This window comes from Aethalodelphis obliquidens, unplaced genomic scaffold, assembly GCF_003676395.1.
Source record: "Aethalodelphis obliquidens isolate GAN/ISIS:26980383/991018 unplaced genomic scaffold, ASM367639v1 scaffold2, whole genome shotgun sequence".
NCBI classification, from domain to species: Eukaryota; Metazoa; Chordata; class Mammalia; order Artiodactyla; family Delphinidae; genus Aethalodelphis; species Aethalodelphis obliquidens.
The window spans coordinates 330,322-352,765 of NW_020837946.1; the positions used below are offsets into that span (position 1 = coordinate 330,322).

The window sequence follows — 22,444 nt, forward strand, 5'->3', positions numbered from 1 at the left end:
TTCTTTCTTCCTCGTCAACAGAAGGGTCTGGTTGGCTTGCCTGCCCTGACGTGTGTGCCCCTGTGCAGACTGCCTGCTCCCCAGCCAGGGCCCTACAGAGGGGACCTGCCTACAGAATCAAACTGTGCCTTTAAAAAGGTCACTGGAACCAATACCAAGCAGTCTGAACCTTCATTTGCAAAAATACACGGACAACCAGGAATGAGCAGATGCTTAACACCACACTCCTGAAACAGAGGTGTCGACCTGGAAAGCAGACAGATGAATTCCCGATGAACGGAGCGGATGTGGTAACCAAAACCAAAACAACGTCATTAAAAAGAATAACGAAGATCCTCAGAAAGGCCAATGGAACAGGTCAATGTATTCGTAAAATGAGAAGATTTCGAAGAAGAAAAACAGCAACTAAAGAATAAAAGGAGGAAATAAAAAGATAACTCCAGAAATTAAAGGTCACCAGGAGGCCTGAACTGAACGGGTAAGACGTGCACCTGCGTGGGTGTGGACAATAAATGGAGGCATTTCTCTCGAGATGGAGTAATGAAGAAGCGTTCAGACTCAGGAACGTGGGAACCACAAACGTGTCTAAGAGGAATCCCAGGAGGGGGCGACACAGGAGGGGAGGGGTTGGGGGAAGGGGTGCTCAGTGACTCCTCTGAGAACGGCAGTGTAGCCTGTCACTTCCTCAATCTCTTGCTGGAATCACTGAAGATCAAGAAAGAAGATAAGAAACAAAAATGTAAAGTCCATTTTCAGCAAAACTAGGAAACTGCTAAAGCCTGAATCACAGCTTGGTGGGAGGAGTGCCAGCAGCAGAGCCAGCCCGAGGGCGTGGGAGGGCGTGGGACGACGCCCGCCCCGACAAGACGCCAGGGCACAGGTTTCAGCAGAAAGCCTCACAGAACACTGAGTCAGGCGACCCGCACAGCTTGGGGGGTGAAACCTACACCCCTTGTTTGCAAAAAGGAGGGGAAGAGGCGGCGGCGGCAGAACTCAAACCCGGCCCTTCTGGCTTGGAGAGGCACAGGAGGCGGAGCCACATGAGGCACCCGCAGGCCAGGATGAAAGACCGCGTGCAAAGACCCAGGCCAGCTGCTGCTTTCGGCTGACTGAAAATGAGGGGTGAACTGAGTTCCCCCCAAGCCTTAGGTCTTACATAAATGCCAAAGGTCCACAACTCTACAACCAGTCACTCATACAAGACCCCCTTAAAATAGCTAATCCATGAACAGCTGAACTGCTTCAAAGATGGGTGACCAAAATAGAACAATCCTGCAAATATCCAAAGACATTCAAGATAAAAGGAGGGAAAAAAAACAGAAAAGAAAGTCAGATGAACACTTAGCAGAAGAACGCTGCCTCTCAGCAGATGAGACTGCGGCCAAAATTTCATCATGAAGTTAGAGAACAGCTAATAAAGCAACTGCCTCTGTACTATAGGAGCACAACGCAGAGAAACAGGGGCTCTGGAAAGAGAAGAGAAGAGAACAGCTGTTCAAGGAAAAGGGACCACCTGGGAGTGAGTTCCCGGGTGCCGGCTTTCTGGCCATGTGACCCTGGGCAACAGTGTAAACTGGGTTACTTGTCTTTTATTATTGAGTTGTGAGAGTTGTTTTAAAAAATATATTCTAGGGACTTCCCTGGTGGCACGGTGGTTAAGAATCCGCCTGCCAATGCAGGGGACATGGGTTCGAGCCCTGGTCCGGGAAGATCCCACATGCCGCAGAGCAAGGAAGCCCATGCGCCACAACTACTGAGCCTGCGCTCTAGGGCCCGTGAGCCACAACTACTGAGCCTGCGAGCCACAACTACTGAAGCCCGCACACCTAGAGCCCGTGTTCCGCAACAAAAGAAGCCACCGCAATGAGAAGCCCGCACACCGCAACGAAGAGTAGCCCCTGCTCGCTGCAACTAGAGAAAGCCCGCACGCAGCAACAAAGATCCAACGCAGCCAAATAAATTTGTATATAAAATATATATATATTTCTAGATAAAGTCCTTATTGATGTGTAATTGTAATTTTTTCTCTCATTCCTTTAACTTTCTCGATAGTATTATTTCTAGCACAATTTTTTTAAATGAAATCCAATTTATTTTTTTTTTTGTCACGTGTGATTTTGGCGTCATATCTAAGAAGCTACTGTCTAACCTGAGGGCATGAAAATGTACTCCTAGGTTTTCTCCCCAGAGTTTTATAGTTTTAACTCTGACATTTAGGTCATTGATCCATTTTGAGTTACTTTTCGTGCACGGTTTGAGGGGTCCGACTTCACGTAAGGATTTATTTCTGGACTCTCAATTCTATCCCACTGACCTATACCGTCGCCTCTCGGTATCCAGGGGCACTGCCACAGAGAGCCGGATCTGCAGATGCTCAAGTCCCCAGTGGTGCTCCATGTCTGCGGGTCACGTGTGCGTGGATGCATCCGCGCTCGGCTGAATGTGTGATGTGGGGCCTGCAGGCACGGAGGGTGGTCTGTACCTCTGTCCTGCTGGCACCACACCACGTGGATCACTGTTGCGTTCTAGTCATCCTTGGAACGGGAAAGTGTGACTCTTCCAACTTTCTTCTTTTTCAAGATTGTTTTTGGCTATTCTAGGTCCCTTGAATTCCCATATACATTTTCAGATCACCTTGTCAGTTTCTGTAAAAAAGCCAGCTGGGACTTGACAGGGATCACAATAGATCTGTAGGTCAGCCGCGGAGCACTGCCATCTTAATAATAGCAAGTCTGCTGATCCATGAAAATGGGGTATCTTTCCACTGATTTATTTAGATCTTCCTTCACTTCTCTCAGTAGTTTTACAGTTTTCAGTGCACAGGGTGTTTTTTTGTTTGTTTGTTTTAAAGTTACAGTTTCACTGCTCATAATTTCACAGTTTCACTGCTCATAATATGTGTTTGGAATTGAGTTGAGCTGTCTCTGGTGATGGTTAGGTCTGGGCCATCCCAAGCAGGGGTGGGAAGTGGAGGGATGAAATGCAAAGCAAAACTCCTGGGCTTCCACAGCTGAGCTCGATGTTTCCTTTCACCGCCCTTTGCTAGAAGCACGAGGAACAGTTGCAAATAAGCAGTTATGACATTTTGGTAAACACCATCCTAAAATGCCAGTGAAAAATATATGTTCTCTAAACCAAATCTTTTCTTTTAATCTTTAGCTATTCATTGAAGGCAAAAAAAAGAAAAGTCTGTTTCTCCTGACATTTGATTCTGGCATTTAAAATTCACCTTTAAAGATCATGTTTTTCAGAAACAGAGTGGGATTTATTGAATTTGTTTTTAGTAGCATGTAGGCATTTCCCCCCCTAATTAATGGAGCTTTTCAGAGAACATGAAATCTGGTTCTATCACAAATCAGTACTTCTAGTAGACAAATGTAAAAGATTCAATTATTTTAGGACTTTACATATATTATTGTGTTTAGTTTTTAGGAAAAAATGCAATGTAAAAAATAGTTAATATTTTTGTAGCTGGATTCAACATAAACACTCTACAGTTGTGGTTTAAGTTTTAAAACATAGGAAAATGGATGGACAATACAAAAGGGAGGATAATTTGACCATATAAATAAAAAAAATCAGTGAATTGTAATTTAATTAGAATTTTATTGTGCTTGAGAATTTGCAATTATTTTTATAATTATACTGCAAAGGAGAAAAGAAAAGACCTTTCTAGGCTATTCCCTTTGGAATTTTTTTTCCCATAAATAAAAAGTTTCACTCAAAATCTACAGGTGACTAACTGGCTTTTCAAAACTCTTTTTATGGGTTAAAACTACAGATTTCCCCTTCAAGAAATTAGTAGTTGACTACCAGGCAGCATATAAATTTTGAGGTTCTTTTGTTAAATTTGTTCCTAAGTATTTTATTCTTTTTCGATGCCACTGTAAATGGAATTGTTTTCTTAATTTTATTTTGGGATTGTACATTGCTAGTGTATTGAAATACAAATTGATATTTGTATATTAATGTTGTATCCTGTGGCTTTGTTGAATTTAATAGTTCCAATAGTTCTTTTTTTTTTTTTTTGTAGATTCCTTAGGATTTTCCATATACATCATAATGTCATCTGTAAATAAGAGATAGTTTCACTTCTTCCTTTCCAATACGGATTCCTTTTATTTCATTTTTTCTTACTCTTTTCCTTTTTTTCCTAATTGTCCTGGCTGGAACTTCCAGTACTGGGTAAGTTTTAAAAATTCCCTGTATCTCAGTTTTCTCAATTATAAAACAAAACTAATAATAATGCTGCTAATGGTTAAGGAGGAAATTAAATAGTACAGGCAAAGTGCTTCTGAACAGCACTCAGAATGTGGTAAACACTCAGTGTTGGCCATTAGGTTGTATACAAGAAACACAGCTGAAGCAAATGATACAGAAAGGTTGAAAATAAAAGAATGACATGGTTGAATCACGAATATGGCAAACAACAACAAAAAGTAAGGGAACACAAACTTTATAGAATACATGGTTGAATTTAGGCCAAAAAGGCAACTGAGACCAAAAAAAAGTACACATTTTATAAGAGGAAAACAGTGCTATGCCCATCAGCATATTACAACGAATATCTTGGTACCAATTCACATGGTGTCAAGATTCATAGCGCAGAAACTACAGGAGGTAAAAAGAGAAACAGGTAAACGCGCAAACGTTGGGAAGTGCTTACATGATCAAGTGGACGGGTGTGACGTGGACTGTGGGCCTGCACCCCACGTGCACACACACGGCTGACCGTCTGGAAGATTAAACGGGTAACATGACCACAATGTCAAAGGCATTATTTCTGGGTGTAGGAGAATAATACATTTAACTGTTTTCCTCTGTACTGACTGACTGAATTTTTTACTGTGAGCATGTATTAATCTTATCATTTGAAAAAAATACATAAAAAGTTTTCTACAGTGAAAAAGAAAAAAAAAATCAACACGAAATACTATAACTTTACAAAGTCAGTTGACTTGAATAATTAAAAATAACAGCATCAGTTTCTAAACTGTAGAAAATCTGCAGCAATAAAAACTTTGGGGGACTTCCCTGGTGGCGCAGTGGTTGGGAATCCACCTGCCAATGCAGGGGACACTGGTTCGAGCCCTGGCCCGGGAAGATCCCACATGCTGTGGAGCAACTAAGCCCGTGCACCACAGCTGCTGGGCCTGCACTCTAGAGCCCGCGTGCCACAACTACTGAAGCCTGCGTGCCTAGAGCCCGTGCTCCGCAACAAGAGAAGCCACCGCAATGAGAAGCCCATGCACCGCAACGAAGAGTAGCCCCCGCTCGCCGCAACTAGAGAAGGCCCGCGCACAGCAACGAAGATCCAGTACAGCCAAAAATAAAAATAAAATAAATAAAAATTAAAAAAAAACAAAAACAAACAAACTTTAGTTTTCCAGAACTTAGAGTAACAATTTTCCGAAACAAGTTTGCCCTCCTCTGGTGCTCTTAGGTGTCTCCTAATCTGATTCCCCTAAATAAGGAAAAATTGAAGACCCTTCGTAGAAGCCTGTGCTCTCAGCAAGAGTGTATCAAAGTCTCTCAAGATGTCTTTTTTTATTCTTTATGTTAATATGCTAACAAGTTAAATTTTATCTCAGTACTTATGTAAAATTTATGGTTTCATTTCATAATACAATTTGGATTCCTCGCTACATTTAGGATATGTTTCTACTATTTTATACGGTTTTAAAAGACATAGAATTGATATAAATCAGAGCCAGAAGCAAACAGCTATAAAACTGACCATCCTTGACTTAGTGTCTGATTTAAAAGAGTCCATGTTCCAACATAATTTCCAGAAGGAAAGCAACGTCTAGAGCCTTAAAGTCATTCTGAGTTGTCTTAACTGAAAATTACTTTAATAGGGGAAAAAAAGGCTTTTCTTCGGCTATAAAAATCTAACTTTATCAGATTCAAATATCAAAACATGCAAAAAAGCATAAGGCCACATATTAGTGGATAAAACAAATGCAAAAAATATAATTATGAGGAAACATAAATATCTAAAAATAGAACAGTAAGAAAGAATGTATCTTTCATAATCAGTAATGTTAAATTTATTTTAGAAAAAGATATTTTAGGCTTAACAGTGAAGCTACGGCAGAAGTCTACACGGGAACTTCTGAAGAAGGCTCAGTCCCAGGCAGGGGTTTGAGACCAGGAGCCAAGCAGGAAAACATTTCTTCCTGATTTTCACTGTCACCAGAAAAAGCCCTCAAGTAAGGGCTGGGCTCCTCTCTGCCACGGTGGCAAGTTACATAAACTACAAAATTACACACACAAAAGCGTAACACATGTGCAAAGGACATTCCAAAGCATTCCAGTAACAACAGTTGGGAAGCACCTACAGATGTTTTTCATGTTTCTTTTAAAGACTAGTCAAAATCTCGCTGAAAATAAAAGCCCATAATTACTGTGACCCAGGAGTCGAGGACAGGAGAGTTTAAAGCGGCCTCCTTGGTCAACAGCTGACATGGCTGGCACGTGTGTCTCGCTGCGAGGGGCCTGAGCGCAGGAGGGCCAGGGCCTCCCCGGGGACCCACCCCCTGTGTCCCCTCTCCTCCCACCCACACGCCCGGCTCTGGGTCCTCAGCCTCCAGGCCCCTGCACCCCCTGCACGTGCCGGTCCATCTCCACCCCTTCCTGTCCAAGGGTGCACCCACACTCCGCCCCTGCCTGCTTTGTTTCTCTCCTGAGCACTAAGGGCTCTGCTTTCCCTAGTTTATCCTCGAGCTTCTACTGCAGCATGAGCAGCAAGAAGGCTGGGCTCACCTGGCATCCCGGCCCGGCTTCCATAGTGGTGCCCGGAGCATCCCAGGTGCTGGGACACACCTGCCCCCGAGAGCCATGGGGTCGCGGAAAGTGGCACAAACGCACACCGACGGCCTGTCCAGGTGTCCAATCCCTGACTGTGCTTGCCATAAACTTTCTGTCCTTTTCTTCACTGTAAGTTGTCACTTTCTGTGATGTCTCCAACATCTCCTGGCTTTTTCTTTTCACTTCAAATACCATATACTTACTCTCAACTTCCCATTTTTTTTAACTTCTAATATGACGTAGAAAAATTTGCAAATTGCATATTTGATAAGCGACTAAGATCCAGGATATGTAGAGAACTTTTAAAACTTAACAAAAAAACCAAACAACTCAATTCAAAAATGGGCAAAGGACCTGGATAGATATTTCTCCAAAGAAGACATATATATGCAAATAAGCCCATGAAAAGATGCTCAACATCACTGACCATCAGGAAAATGCAAATCAAAACCACAGTGAGGTACCACCCACACCCATCAGGATAGCTGCTATCAAAAAAAAAAGAAAGAAAAAGAAAAGAAAACAACCAGTGTTGGCTAGGATGTGGAGAAATTAGAAACCTCATGCACCGTTGGTGAGAATGCAAAATGGTACAGTCACTGTGGAAAACAGTATGGAGCTTCCTCAAAAAGTTAAAATAGAATGACCACGTGATTAAGCAATCCCACTACTGGGTATACACCCAAACGAAAAGAAAGCAGAGTCTTGAGGAGACGTGTGTACGCCCATGTTCACAGCAGCACCACTCACAAGAGCTGAACTGTGGAAGCAACCCATCTGCCCCTCAGCATTTGAAGGGCTAAGCAAAGTGTGGGCCATCCATGCAGTGGAACATCATTCACCTTGAAAAGGAAGTTGTGACACGTGCTGCAACACGAGAGAACCTCGACACCACGGGGCTGAGTGAAATAAGCCACTCGCTCAAGAACAAATACTGTGTGATTCCACTTATTTGAGGTACTCAGAGGAGAAGAATCACAGAGACAGAAGGATGGTGGGTGCCAGGGGCTGGGGGTGGGTCAGCGTTTCAGGGGGACAGAGCTTCAATTTTACAAGATGAAGAGTGACACGGATGGACGGTGGTGATGGCTGCACAACGACGAGACTGGACTTAGCGCCACTGAGCTGCGCACTGAAAAGTGTTTAACGTGGTAAATCTCTCCTGCATCTATTTTACCAAAAAAAAAAAAAAAAAAAGTAGAGCAAACACACACACAAAAAACCCCTCAGAACAAAACCAAAATAGTTAAGTCTGATAAAACTGTGTCTAAAAAACATAACTTTTGCCTATTAAACTGGAGGTTTCATTAGAAACCATAATAGGTGCTGCGGGGGGTGTAAAGCGCTTCTGCCCTCTGTGGGGCTCCCCGAGGGCCGTACAGCACCCGCTGACGCAGAACCTCCAGCTCCAGATATCCATCTACAGGGAAAAATCCAGACTGTGTACAAAGATTCATCACAAAGAAACTGAAAACTAGAAAACTACGTAGTCATTAAAAATTTAAGGAGAAAGTATACAGAAACATGTTCAACAGTATGCTAAGTTTAAAAACAGACTACAAATGTATGTGGTTTGATTCTAGGTGTGTTTAGTGAATATATGTGAACAGATAAAAGGGTGGAAGGATATTCAGAACACTGTGCTTGGCTGTTTCCTGGGTGGTGATTCTTGGCTATAGGCCTTCCCCATCTTCCATTTTCTTACAAGGGACACGTGTGATTTGTAACAATCAGCTGAACTCCCTCCCAAACAGGTGGCATCAGGAACCCTGTGTGCCATCCTGGCTGGTCTCTGAGGTACCGGCTGCGCGAGAGCCTCCCAGCGGCACAGCGTTGCCAGGGAGCGGACCGATTAGCACCGGTGCAAGTGCTAATCCTGGTGGACACGCTATTCGTGAAACAGTAAGATAAACTTCGGAAAAAACGTGTATTAAACACAGTACAAGTGAAAACACAGAACGCTCTCCTTGAAAGAAGAGAGAATTGCAATCTTCCAGCCAGCTTTCTGGAGAATCTTGGTTACTTTCTTTAACTGAAAGTGATCAGTAACACAGAATTAGGTTCTTAGGACAGAAAATGAATTGTGCGGCTGCTACGACCTAGCAAAGCTCCACTGAGAAGTGGAGCTTGGAGGAAGTCTTGTGGGACACCATACCTTCTGGGGGCGGGGAGAGGAGGGGAAGAAAGGGGGGAGGGGAGGGGAGGGGGAGGCGGGGGGGAGGGGGAGGGGGAGGGGAGGGGGAGGGTGTGTTTGTTTTGTTCAGGGATTGAATGAATGGACGGAGGGAAGAAATGAGGGTCAGGAGAAATGGGTCAGCAGAGGGTGCCCGGGGTGGGGGAGGGCACACATTCCAGAACCCGTCAGCTCTTCTCGAAACCCCGGCCGCGCATCCTGCCCAGAATCACCTGAGGATTCCTCAGCAGCACGGCATGTTTTAAAGGTGGCCCTGGCGACCCGAATGTGCAGTAGGTGTGAAAGGCTCACTGGAGGCTGCAGGGGGTGGGGTGGGGGGACCAGGAGGACGGCAGCGCTCTCAGATGACCTGGCTGGGGACAGGAATCAGGACGGGATGCAGACAGCCCCGGGGCCAGGCCCACCAGCGGCCCACACTGGGCAGCAGCCCCCGTGGATGGAAGCAGCAGGAGAAAGGCCACAGGATCAGAGAATGGCTGGCAGTGGTCCTGTGTGGACGAAGGGCCCGTGAGACGGTCTAACGGGTTTCCAGAGCAATCCACGTACCTGGGCAGGGCAAAAATGGACACATCCTACAACCACAAAGTGCACGCTGGGGACACACCCTAGAGAAACCAGCGCACGCAGCAACACACACAAAAGCATCCGCAGCAGCACTGCTCCTAACATCCAGACACTGTTCACCACCGAACAGAGCGGATTCTATAAGTGCAGAAAGCCCTGGGGTGTGCCAGGCTACACAGCTCAACATGGGGGGCAGGACATGGGGTGTGTGTCGGGCAGCCGAGTGAAGGCCTACAGAGGACGACTCTGGGCCTTTCTAGCCTCCCCGCCCACGTGGCCCCCGCAGGAGCAGACAGGCGCGGACGTCACCGCCCCCCCCCCCCCCACTCTGGCTACACGTCCGGACGGGGCCCCTGAGCAAAGCCGTTCCCAGACTTGGAGCAAGGCCCTTCCTCACGCCATCGGGTGGTGAGGCGCTGAGATTTAAAACCTGCTCCTAACGTGCCCCACGCGGCTGTAGGGAGAGGGATGAGCGTGCGAGCCCAGGAGGCCTCGGTGGTCAGGCAGCACCACTCTCAGGCGGGCCACCTCCTTGTGGGGAGTTGCGCCAAGAGTGCAGGCATCGGGAATTTCTGGGAAGGGGTGGAAGCTGAACGGGAACAGCGATTCAAGGGCCCAATCAGTGAAACAAGTACAAGGTCAGCTCTTCTAGCCTCCTATGAACACAGGACAACAGAACCAAATTCTTTCTGATCAGTAAATGAGAGCATCACGTGGATAAGAGCAAGGGTTCTGGAGACAGCCAGGGGGTGGGGTGGGGTCACAGGCCAGCTGCGTCACCCGGCAGCTCACTCTGCCTCTGCCTCCTGCTGGGGTTGCCAACGACATAAACCCGTCACGTGTCTTAAGGGCTCAGGAAACAGCTTGCAAGTCAAGACAACCCAATGGGCAAGTTTCCTTTCTATGACCCTCTGCTGGGACCCTGAGACAAGTCTGCTGTCTTCCATTACACAATGGTGGGGATGGGTCTTCCCTCGGCGACATTTCCCGATTCTTTTCCATTTGTCATCGGTCATCATCGCGGGGTCATCCAACATAGACTGTGCATGCCAACCCTCAGGCATGTCCGTGTGCAGGCGTGTGCGTGCATGTGTGTTGGAGCTTCGATACCACAACTGGGTAAATGCCCACACCTCTGCCTCGTCCCACCCTGCCACATTCCTGGGCTTCAGGGTCAAAACACAGATCAATTTTCCAAAACAAAATAATAGGTTTCAAAACCTAGGGCAGAATCACATAATTGCTGCATATACTAGGGACACACAGAGCTCTTATATAAAGCCTATATTATCGCCAAACTTCAGATGCTGAATTACTAACGTCTTCTTCTGAGATCAGACCAAAATAAGCTCTCAGGCGGTTTCTTTGCCATATTTAGGGCGCTCGTGTAGGAGCAGCGACAGACATCTGGCTACGGTACTCTCCGGAAGTCTGGCTATTTCTTCCTGGCCAGAAAGAAAACATTAAGTTTTTACTGGAATAGCAACTTCCAAGTCCTCCAGCATGGGACTTCATGGCTGAGAATCTGTCCTCCTACTTGCCACATATTTAAGCTAAAGCTTTTGCAATTCTAAAAAAAAAGAAAGAAAGAAAGCCCACTCTGAAACTTTTGAGGATGTTAAGAAAAGGGGAAACGTGAGCAACCTTCACGTTCATTAGCACTCCACCACACCTGCCAGCGAAGGCATGACATTCACTCCCGTGGGTGAGGTCTCCCTTACCCAAACCACATCCCAGACTGTTCTCTCAATCACTAAATATCACTCTTTCCGCAATACTGACTCCAGAGAACAGAAAAGCTATAGGTGACGTCCATTCCTAAACCCGCCATGAATGGTCAGCGACGCAGGAACGTGCCCTGTCCCCAATGCTGCGCCCTCTGCAGTCGAGGGGAGGCCTCTCCAGGGAGGACAGGACCGCCAGCTCGGCCCCTCTGCTGCTCCCAGGGCAGCATGGACACCGCTCACACGTACAGGGCAAGGAGCTGGACACTTTCTACTCCCTGACTTTGCATGCAGGACAATCGAGCCGACACACGGCCTCCAGATGGTTTCTCTTACAGCTGAGAAAAAAAACTTTCCAGACCTGAGGTCAGATTTCTAATTTCAAAACCACAGAATTCATTTAATTAACTGAAAACAAATCATGATTTTACTAGATCAAAAAATTGGTCACTGACTGACCTTCAGGGAGTTAAAAATCCCATCAGTAAATGTCAAACATCACTTAAAATTAGACAGAGTTGAAGTTCCACCCTGAATCCATCAGACAGATTTCTCCCCCTTTCTTTGCGCCCTTCCGGACACAAACTAGTAATCAATATAAAGAACCACGAAGTACACCTTGCTTCATTATCATACGTAATCACGATAAACGTAAGTTTGTTAAAGCAGATGATCCAAATGGATGAGACTAAATCGTAGACATTGGCAGCTAGTACTTACAGATGAGATAAATATTGATTTAAAAATACAATTGCAGGGGACTTCCCTGGTGGTCCAGTGGGTAAGACTCCACGCTCCCAATGCAGGGGGCCCGGGTTCGATCCCTGGTCGGGGAACTAGATCCTGCGTGCCGCAACTAAGAGTCCGCATGCCGCAACTAAGACCCGGCACAGCCCAAATAAATAAATAAATAAACAAACAAATACATCTTTTAAAAATAAATAAAAATAAATACAGTGTCAGTAAAAGTCTAAATGAAACTTTAAAATGTTTTAAAAATTTTGACACGGCAGCTCCCGCTCCTCTACCAGCTTCAGTTCCCAGGGCCTCCAGGGCCTGCCCTCAGCCTGCTTTCTCTGTGGTCCTCACAACTCTGGGATGTAGAAATGTTCACTCCACGTGTGGTAACTGGGCCACAGCTAGACGGTTAACTCCACAATTACTCATAATCTATCCAAGGAACCACCCCAAAGATAATTTTTTTTTTTTTTTTTTTTTTTGCGGTACGCGGGCCTCTCACTGTTGTGGCCTCTCCCGTTGCGGAGCACAGGCTCCGGACGCGCAGGCTCGGCAGCCATGGCTCACGGGCCCAGCCGCTCCGCGGCATGTGGGATCCTCCCGGACCGGGGCACGAGCCCGTGTCCCCTGCATCGGCAGGCGGACTCGCAACCACTGCGCCACCAGGGAAGCCCCAAAGATAAATTTTTAATGGTACAATTCTCATATTTTTGGGCTGAAAACCTTCCTTTCTTTAGCCATTAAAAATTTTAAAAATTTCACCTCAAACCACAACGAGATACCACTTGAAACCCACTAGGATGTTTAGAATCAAAAAGTCAAAGAATAGTAAGTGTAGTTGAGAACGTGGGGAAATTGGAAGCCTCATAAAGTGGCTGGTGGATATAAATGGTGCGGCTGCTTTGGAAAGCAGTCTGCCAGTTCCCCAAACGATCACACACAGTCGCTGTACGACTCAGCAGTCCCACCCCCAGGGGTCTGTCCGAGACAAGTGGAAACGCATGTCCCCACAAAACCTGTACCCAAATGTTTACAGCAGCGACGTTCGCAACAGCCCAAAGGTGGGACGTCCACCAGCTGACGAGTGGGGAACAAAAAGGAAAATAGTGCTGAGACGTCCAACAACGTGGATGAACCCCTAAAACACCACGCTAAGTGACAAGCCAGTCACAAAAAGCCACGTACGACTCTGCTCAGATGAAAGGGGTCTGTGGAAACAGGACCCAGGTCACGATTTGCTTAGAGCTGCGGGGGGGGGGGGCACTGAGGATGCTGGGGCTGCGAGGGCGACAGCTAAAGGGCGTGGGGTTTCCAACTGGGAGGGATGAAAACGTTCTAAAACTGACCGGCGTGATGGCTCTGCGTTTCTGTGAATACGTTAAAAACCACTGAATTGCACGCTTTACGTGGGTGACTGTACGGTTATATCTCAATAAAGTTGCTAGAAAGTTTCAGCTTATCCAGTGCTGCTCAGGAAAAAGCAGACAGACCCCAGCTTCCAGCTTCCAGCCACCCTGACTTTGGGGCAGCAGGACTGCAGACCGAGAGAGAAAGCCAGAGGAAGAAAAGGCTCCCGTGTGGCCAGCGGTTTTGACTCTCAGAGCGCTGGCCGGTATCGTGGGGCCTGAGCTGGCAGAAGCAAAGCTCACATCACCGCCCTAGTGGGTGGGAGACAGACGGAGCCAGGGGCTCGCGGATGCGCTCACCCCTCTGAAGGAAGGGAATGAGGGCTGGGGGAGGGCAGCCTCAGCTGCTGAAGCAGCAGGAGACGATGAGCCACAGACTCTGCCTGTGAAGAGCCACAGGCACCAGCAGAAGACGCCGTTTCAAAAATAACTAAACGTCAACTTCTTCCCCTAAGAATAAACCTTCAGTATCAACCAGGGGAGTCCACACAGGCCACACCAGGCCAGGTGCCACCGGCTGCACATCAACCCTGCGAGTCTGCAGACAATACTGCAGAATACTTAGTAAAAAATAAACCAAATCAGCACACCGTTAAGATAGGTGTGGACGGCCCCAAAACCCCAGACACAAAACACAACACCTGAATCCCTAGCGTCAGAAGACGTTGCCATAGAGGGAAAAACTAAAAACTCCTAACGAAAGCACGTTACCCAAGCTCACCCTCGCTTCCGTTCGGTCGACCGCACTTACCGGCACTGGTCCAAACACGGAAGCAGCCTCGCCGCCCAGGAACTGCCTTCCAGGAGGAGAGCCCGGCCAGCTCCGGGGTGGGGGCGTCTTCCCCAAGACCCGCCTTTTGTGCCACCAACAGAGGCCATCCGCCCCGGGACCTCACTGCCCGGCACCTCAAGTCTATACCACCCACAGACCCACAGCGAAAGTCACCCAACCACAGTGTGTCTCTCAGTCCAACTGTACAGGGCGGGCGGGGGAACGACAGACAAGATCGGTGACCAGGGATGGTGGGGCAGGGGCGGCAGGCCCAGGGAGACCCAGCCTGGGCTCTGCACCTCGGATCTTGGCAACGGCGGCCCACGGGAGACACTGGGGAGGAGGGAGCAGGGCAGATGCACCTTCTCCAGCAGCCCCTCCCGGAGGAGGCCCCACAAAGTGCTTCATCTGGCAAACCCGCCCAGCCCGCTGACACCAGATACCAGAGCTTCAGAGACTTTCCAGGGACTGTGCACCCGATCCCTGGCAGCAGCCGTGTGAGAGCCTCTGCAGAAAATGGCCACAGACTCTGGGTACTTCTTCAACCTGGGCTTGCCTGGCAGCCTGCTTGATCAGCCAAACCCGGCAGAAGGTACACGTGTGAATTACAAGCCTAGGCCTCAGGGACCTCACAGCTGCCACCACCGAGCGCATTCCCATCACCATGCGCACAAGGTCACGCCAGCTCGCTGGAGAGTGAGGTCCCACACGGAGAGAGGTTCCAGCTGGGGCCCCAGACATGTGAGCGAGGCCATCCTAGACCACTCAGCACTCAGACCAGAAGAACCTCCAAGCCAACACTCAGACATGCAGAAAATATTAAATATTTGCTCTTTTAAGTTATCAGGTTTGGGGGTGACGTGTTACTCAGCAAAGCTAACTGATACAGTTGTAGACGACTAGGGTACTTAGAAATAGAATACAACTAACTTACAAAAAAATACATTGAGTTTTAACTTCTCCTGAAAGGTATGCATCAGTGAGTAGCACAATTTAAAAAGGACCCCATCCAACTCGGGATATACAACAGCAATCTGATTCTTTACTTTCTGGTAACTCTGCCAGGTCTATCAAAATACCAAACATGATGGTTCTATTTGGTTAAAAGAAACAACAATCTCAATTTATCAAAACTTCGACATGCTCTCTATATTCTGAACCTTTATAAAATGCTATCTCTGATTTAAAAGCAAATTTCTCAGAGAAGGATTACATCTTATTTATGACTCAACGATAAATGTGTGCTTTTTTTCCTTTTCTGGTCCTAGGTTTAGTTGATAAAGACCATTAAGCAGGCCAGAAAAAGATGCTCTAAAGGTAAACCCTAACTAATGCAATTCTTTTCTTTTCTCTTCTTCCTTCCTTTCTTTCAAAAAATCTGAACCTCTTTTAAGCCTAGACCATAGCAAATGCGTTTATCATAGGACGGCTACACGGTGGGAATTCTTCCAAACATTGGTCCGGAAAAGGCGTGGGAGCCCAGCTAATTCCCAGATCTTTAACCTGTTTCTCCAGGTGACTCATCCGAGTACGGTAAGACAGGGGCCGAGAGCCAGTCCCCCCTCCAGGGCTCAAAGGTGGCCTGTTCCCAACTCCCTGCCCTGCAAAGGCTGCTTCTTGCAACACAGGAGTGACCGGGGAAGGTGGACAGACAGGCCCTACCAGTTCCAGTTACCACTGCCCTGACGAAATGACATCTGGTTTCTTCCTCAAATAAGACCTAAAAGAAGCATTCAGGGTTCCCTGAGTTCAGACACTAGGAATCTAGGCACTAGATACCTGCCATCGAACACTCAGTGTGTACCCTGGGCTCCAAGCAGGAGGGCACCTCTACTCCTCAAGCCCCCCAGCTGGCCTCTCCCCTCCGCTCCCCGCCCCCGACCGTGCTCACCTCTTTCCTCACCTCTGCCTTCTCACACAAGGCATCCTGCCATCAGGCTCTGCGGGAGCCTCAAGGCTTCCTCTAGGCCTCTTCACACCGGGCCCACAGCTCCTCAATCATCTTTCTATTTTCTGTGTAGCATCTGGACCTCTCCCCAAGCATAAATAAACCTCCTGCTAAAGTTTAAGTTCATTCTCTCGTCTTTACTTTGTGACATTAAGAGCAGGGGATGCTTCCAAAGGTATTACTTTAAACCAATATAAAAATATTAGAAAAAAGAATGTATTCCTGCGTTACTTGTGAAAATAAGTAATTTTTTAAAAGGACGCTCATCCTAGTGCCATTTAGAAAATCAGAGAAGACGCTCCCAAACGTTTGCTATGTTCAACTGTCTTTGCCAGCATTACCAGTGCAATGTATTATTGGAGAATTTTCACAATAAAAACGTCCCTACTGCTGACCTAGAAAGACAAGCCCTGTGCGAGCGCTGTGCCAGGCTCTTCGTGTACTGAGTGCTCTGCCCTCACCCCAGCCCCCCTGGGAAGCGGGGACCTGAGTCACCCTCACATTCAGACGAGGACACACTGTGAGGCTAAGGGGCGTCCCTCACCCAGCGGCTCGGCCACCAGGACCTGGGTGGAGACAAGCTGGTTCCAGTCTGCACTGCGTGGCTCTCAGCCAGCCTCTCAAAAGAGAAGAATGTCAAGACCACATTACGTCAGAATTTTAAGTCAGGAGAACACCACTCCCCAAACTAAAAGGGGAAACGCAGACGGAGTTCCCAAGGATTTTATTACCAGCCCAGCCACTCATGGGCGACTTGACAAACAGGCAAAGTCTAACCAGCAAAATGGAGTTTGGTACATAATACCAAATATTACCCGACTTCTGGAAAACGCGAGGAACTAGGCCTCCAGGAATCTCGCTTCTTACCTCAACGTCAAACACCTCGACGGAGCTGTCCAGCAGCTGCACTCGGATGGGCGTCCTGGCCGCTGGCCACGCCGCTGCTGCCGAGGGGCCCTGCCCAGGCTCGAGGGTGCTGACGCCCGCGGGGGTCTGGGCGCCTAGGCGTGTCCCTGGGATCTGCAGGACGCGGTAGGTTCCTTCCAGCTCCCCCATTCTTCACCAGCTAAGAGTGAGGAATGCACTAAAACACACAAAAACCCCCCAAATTATCCCCAGTTATTTCAATATTAAAACAACGTAAGAAAATTGTCAGGTACACAAGAATTCTCTGTACTGTTTTTGCACTTCTACGAGTCTTAACGTACATCAAAGTTAAGAGTTTAGAAAGATTATCTTCTCCTCGTACCTCGACTGGTGAGCATACACAGCAACACGCCCCAACACCACTATCGCTGGGGTGCACGCAAGCTGGCAGTGCGTGAACTCATTTAACCCCCAGACCCTCTGAAGGAGCCGCAGCATCTCTGCCCACCGGCAGGGGAGGGGAGGCCCACAGCCGCCTGCCTCTCTTTCCCCAGACCACCTGGAGGCCCTGCACCTCCTCCCTCCACCAGCCCAGACATTCACGTGCTGACCACACGCTCTGTGTGCCGGACAGCGCTTTTCAGCAAAGGGAAAGGGGTACACACAGCATGGTGCCAGCATGGGTCCTGGGTCCCACCTCCGCTGACATGGTGGGGAAAATGCCAAGGAAGGTGGATGAAGACAGCCAGGCTGTCTGCCCGCTTTGCACACCCTGGTTTTTCTAAGCTGTGTCACCAGGCTGGAGTGGGGGCCACCAGCGGTTCAGGAGCTAACTTCAGACTTGGCGCTGAGTGACAGCCTGGCACACGTCACGGGGAGCACACGCGTGCCACCCTTCCCAGCACCCGCCCTGTCCCGTCCTCATAATACCCTTGTGGTCACCACCACCCACGCCCTCCTCACCTATGACGACACCGAGGGTCTGCAAGGGTCAGAGAGCTGCCCCGGGAGGCGCTCGTGCCCTTTCAACCCTCCTCAACGTGCCGGGGGAAGGGTCTCCAGTTCTTAGCTGTTAAGTGGAACAGAGCCAATCACGCCATTGTTTTTTAACAACCAAAGGACAGGCTCAGTGCCTGCTAGAATCTGGTCATACTGCCTTGCTTTTTAGTCGTCCTTATTAATATAATTACCTTCTATTTATGGCTAATTCCCTTCTTAAATACGTGTATTTATGTATGAAAGTCAACTTAAAGAAACATTACCTAATGGTTAAACACAGTATGGCAAACACAAATGTCAGATGTTTAATCAAGAAAGAATGCAGGGGCTTCCCTGGTGGCGCAGTGGTTGAGAGTCCGCCTGCCGATGCAGGGGACACGGGTTCGTGCCCTGGTCTGGGAAGATCCCACATGCCGCGGAGCGGCTGGGCCCGTGAGCCATGGCCGCCGAGCCTGCGCGTCCGGAGCCTGTGCTCCGCAACGGGAGAGGCCACAGCAGTGAGAGGCCCGCGTACCGCAAAAAAAAAAAAAAAAAAAAAAAGAATGCAGTTGCGGTGAAAACCATTTTATTTTGCTTAATCATCTTCAAAAAGTCTTCTACTAATTTGCAGTAAATATTTTAGAGAATTAATCTCACTAAACTCCTAGTCCGTGCCCTTTCATGCCAACTTAATTGCTGAGTCCTGTGGCCTTTTCCTCTTTTTCGAGCTTATTTTGTTATCAAGATAAACCAACTCATGAACTTATTGTCTCTTCAATTAAGATGGAAAAGCTTCTCAGTGACCCACTGCCAAGCAACTCCTACTTAAACCCTACTCAGCGAAGACCTTCCCAACAATCTGCGTGAGAATTTCCATGCATGTCTGGTTTATCAAACAAGCAAACAGAAAATGAGAAAGCTAAAACCCCCGGGAAAGGTGAAATGTGCGTAGCATGAGCAAAGTGATGAGGCGACGTGTCCTTCTGCGAAATACAGCTCCCGACCCACCCCATGCACAAACGGGCTGACCCCCGGCTCGGACTGGCACGTAGATTCCCCGCACCACACGTGTGGTTCAGGTCGGCAGTTACCCACCGTCTTCAGAATTCTCTCTCCAGGCTGCATGCCCCCCGGGAGCGGTCACTAATTCTGTAAATATTTGCTAAGTATTTACTTAATTAACGTCGCAGGCATCAAAGAACAGGCACCGTGTATGCCGCAGTCAGGAACCACACTTCAGAAAAGCCCTGTTTTCCTGCCACTGACTGATACTCAGCGTGAGGTATATGAAGCTCTGAGAGCCATAAACGTGAGCGTTTTCATGCCAGTCTCACAAACTTGAGTAGTTACTGCGGAAGAGAGGGGTGTTAAGGAAGTCAAGCCCACCTCTCAGGTGTCCCAGGTGCGCACGCAGGTGAGAGTAAAGCGTGGTCAGCTCACAGCACTCGCCCAACACCCGCCACCAAGAGGAGCTTCTCCTGAAACAAGCTACGGGATGGTTCACTTTGGGCACCAAAGTGATCCTTTCCCTTTTAAGTAAAGCTACAATTCTGAAAACATATATACAACCAAGATGTACTTTTAGCAGTCACTTCTGTTGTGTATTCCACTGTAAAATTCTCATTTATATTTCTTCATAATAATTTTAGATGGAAAAAAATTTCTTCAGGTTCTTTCTCTTTTACTTATTATAAGAAAAGTCATGTCTGAACGCCTACTTTAAACAAAACAAAACAAACCAAACCAAGCAAGACTAACCTGTCTTGAGGGGCACATCCGGGTGAGAAAACTGCAAGAACAGGCAAGGAGGTTATTCCTAGAACAGTCAGGGCAGTGGTCCCCTTGGTGGGAGGGGCCTGTCCTGGGGGCAGGGCACAGGGGAGGGGTCCTGGGTGTGGCCGGCACAGTTCCATCGCTTCACTGGACAGTGTCCACTTCATTCATTAATCTGTATATTTGATTAATGCAGTTCTTCTGTATCTGTGTTTATTTTATAATAAAAAATATATTTAAACCAGCATACTTTTAATTTACCATTGTTTCATCTCTCATAAGAACAAAAGATATGTTAGACAGATGAAAAAAACCATTTTCTTGGCTCAAGGAATTCTAAAACATGGCTCTTGAGAGGAAGCCTTTGCAGGTTCGTACACCTTGTGAGCAGCATGCTTACATCCTAGTTATTTGCACCTGGTCAGAGTAAGACACCCACACAGCTTAGGCTGAGACTCCGGACCACGAGACGGCCTGATCCCAGAGGTTCATCCCAGGGAGACAAGTTCTCTTAAGAGGAAGTGACCCCATGGGGCACCCTCCTGCTGATATTCCAAAGAAAGCTCTGTTTGCTATTACACAACGGCAATGTGGCATTAAATCACCCATTTGATAATTACTCAGCTTTAAGTTTAAGAAAGTTTAGAAAGGAAGACACTTAATGGAAAACTGAATGTAACTGCTGTGCTGTGAATGTTAGTTAATAATCATGGTGTCATTTTAGAACGAGCAGCAGAAGGACCCCTCCCTGCAGGAGCGTGAAGCTGCTCATTCAACAGTCTTGCTACATACAGCCTGATTGCTTCCTGTAGTCTGACAATGGGAAAAAATCAAAGGGAAAAATGTATGCACTGAATTTGCTTTACATAAATTAATAAACTAACAGAAATTATTTTGCTCTGTGTGCTTATAAATAAACATTAAAAAGGCAAGAATATGCAAACTGGACTAGACACACAGAGCGCGTCCCGCAGTCCTGCAGGCTCTAAACATCAGGCATTAGCCCCTGCTCACTCCCCTGCTGCTGCCAGAGACCCTCTCCAGAAATCTGGAGGGAATCAGCGGTGTCAAGAGTCAGGTGCCTACGAGGGACTCCAGTTCCCTTCTCCCTCCCAGGTGAACAAAATGATTTGCAGTCTTCATTCCTAAAAATATTTCTGGTGGCTACATACAAACTTCCACCACTGATATTTGGTGTTACCTACTACAAACTCGGCTCCTATGTATTCTCATTTAATAAAAAATTTAAAAACCGACTCGTGACATAAAATTTCCATCTTGAAGTTGGAAAAATTCGGCTCAAAAGTCTGCCAAGGGGCTTCCCTGGTGGCGCAGTGGTTGAGAGTCCGCCTGCCGATGCAGGAGACACGGGTTCGTGCCCCGGTCTGGGAAGTTCCCACATGCCGCGGAGCGGCTGTGCCTATGAGCCATGGCCGCTGAGCCTGCGCGTCCGGAGCCTGTGCTCCGCAACGGAGAGGCCACAACAGTGAGAGGCCCGCGTACCACCAAAAAAAAAAAAAAAAAAGTCTGCCAAGGCTTTGGGTGATGATGTGTCAATGCAGGTTTGTAACAAAGGTACCACTCAGGGGGTTGGGCGGGATGGGGGGGAGACTGTGCACGTCTGGGGGCGGGGGGCATATGAGAAATCTGTGAAACTTCCACTCAATTTTGCTGTGAACTTAAAATTGCTCTAAAAATCAGGTCTATTAAAAAGAAAAAGAAGCTCTGCCACATAACACATAATTCAGAAGTGACAAAGCCAGGACGTGAGCCCAGCCCAGATTTGGCCCTCAAGTCGTCTCCCCCTCGGCTGGGAAGTCAGCCTGTGGCTCCCCAGACAAGCGCAGTCCACTGTCCACAGCAGTGGAAGTTGCTAAAATTTCGGTCACGCATGGAAACGATCTCTACGTGCTTCTTTGATGAAAAGGTGAATAAAAGCAAGGTACAAAGAAGGCGCGTGGCGCACTAACTGGTTAAAAGAGGAAGACGGTAAACACATGCATTTTTCAAACAACCACCCTGGAGGGTAAACCAAAACCTAAAGGAAAGACCTTCCTCTGGGGGCAGGGGGAGGGGGAGGCGCTGGGAGGGCAGCGCTGGGCTCTGCTTCCTGAGCCTACAGTGTTCAGTCGTGTCGCATAGGGAACCTCGTCGATGTGCTTTTGCCACGTAACATAACCTGTTCCCAGAAGTAACACCAGGGGGTGACGGCCATGGGGGCCAAAATTCTGCCCACCGCAAGGTCTTTGTCGGGTAATTCCGATGTCTGCATCATCTCAGCTGTAGCCTGTCTTTTCTCGTGTGAGCTGGTATTTCCCTGGTTCTGTGTAGGCCAGGTAATTTTGGATTATATCCTGGACATTTTAAACACTGTGTTATGAGCCTCTGGCCTTGTTCAAATCCCACAGGGAATGTGGCACTTCTCTTTCAGCAGCAGGGCCTTGCCGGGTTCAGGCCGCAGCCGTGGTCTCAGCATCAGCTCCACCTTCAGAGGCTCCATCCTCCCTGTGCACCATCACCCAGCTGACAGCCTGGCTCCCGGGCTGTGGTCGACCCCTTAGTTGAGTTCCCACAGCCTCTGGCAAGTGGCACACGGTCGGCCCCATGCGTGTACAGCTCGGTGTCGAGCCCACAAGTTCACTGGCAACTGTGAGGGGTCACCTCCTGAGC

At 47.9% G+C, this 22,444-nt stretch overlaps 1 protein-coding gene across 10 annotated transcripts in view; it reads right to left on the reverse strand.

The window, feature by feature from the left end:
- The window catches only part of FARP2 (FERM, ARH/RhoGEF and pleckstrin domain protein 2), a 92,336-nt gene that overhangs the window by 64,307 nt on the left and 5,585 nt on the right, over nucleotides 1-22,444 (reverse strand). For 9 of the 10 annotated variants that reach the window (XR_003434732.1, XM_027116161.1, XM_027116170.1 and 6 more), the window contains one exon: nucleotides 17,024-17,240. The exons of the other annotated variant lie outside the window; for it this stretch is intronic. Coding sequence is in view for 8 of the 9 variants with exons in the window: in XM_027116161.1 (XP_026971962.1) it covers nucleotides 17,024-17,212 (189 nt within the window). In the remaining variant the exon portion in view is untranslated. The remainder of the gene's footprint in view (nucleotides 1-17,023; nucleotides 17,241-22,444) is intronic. 10 annotated transcript variants of the gene reach the window in all.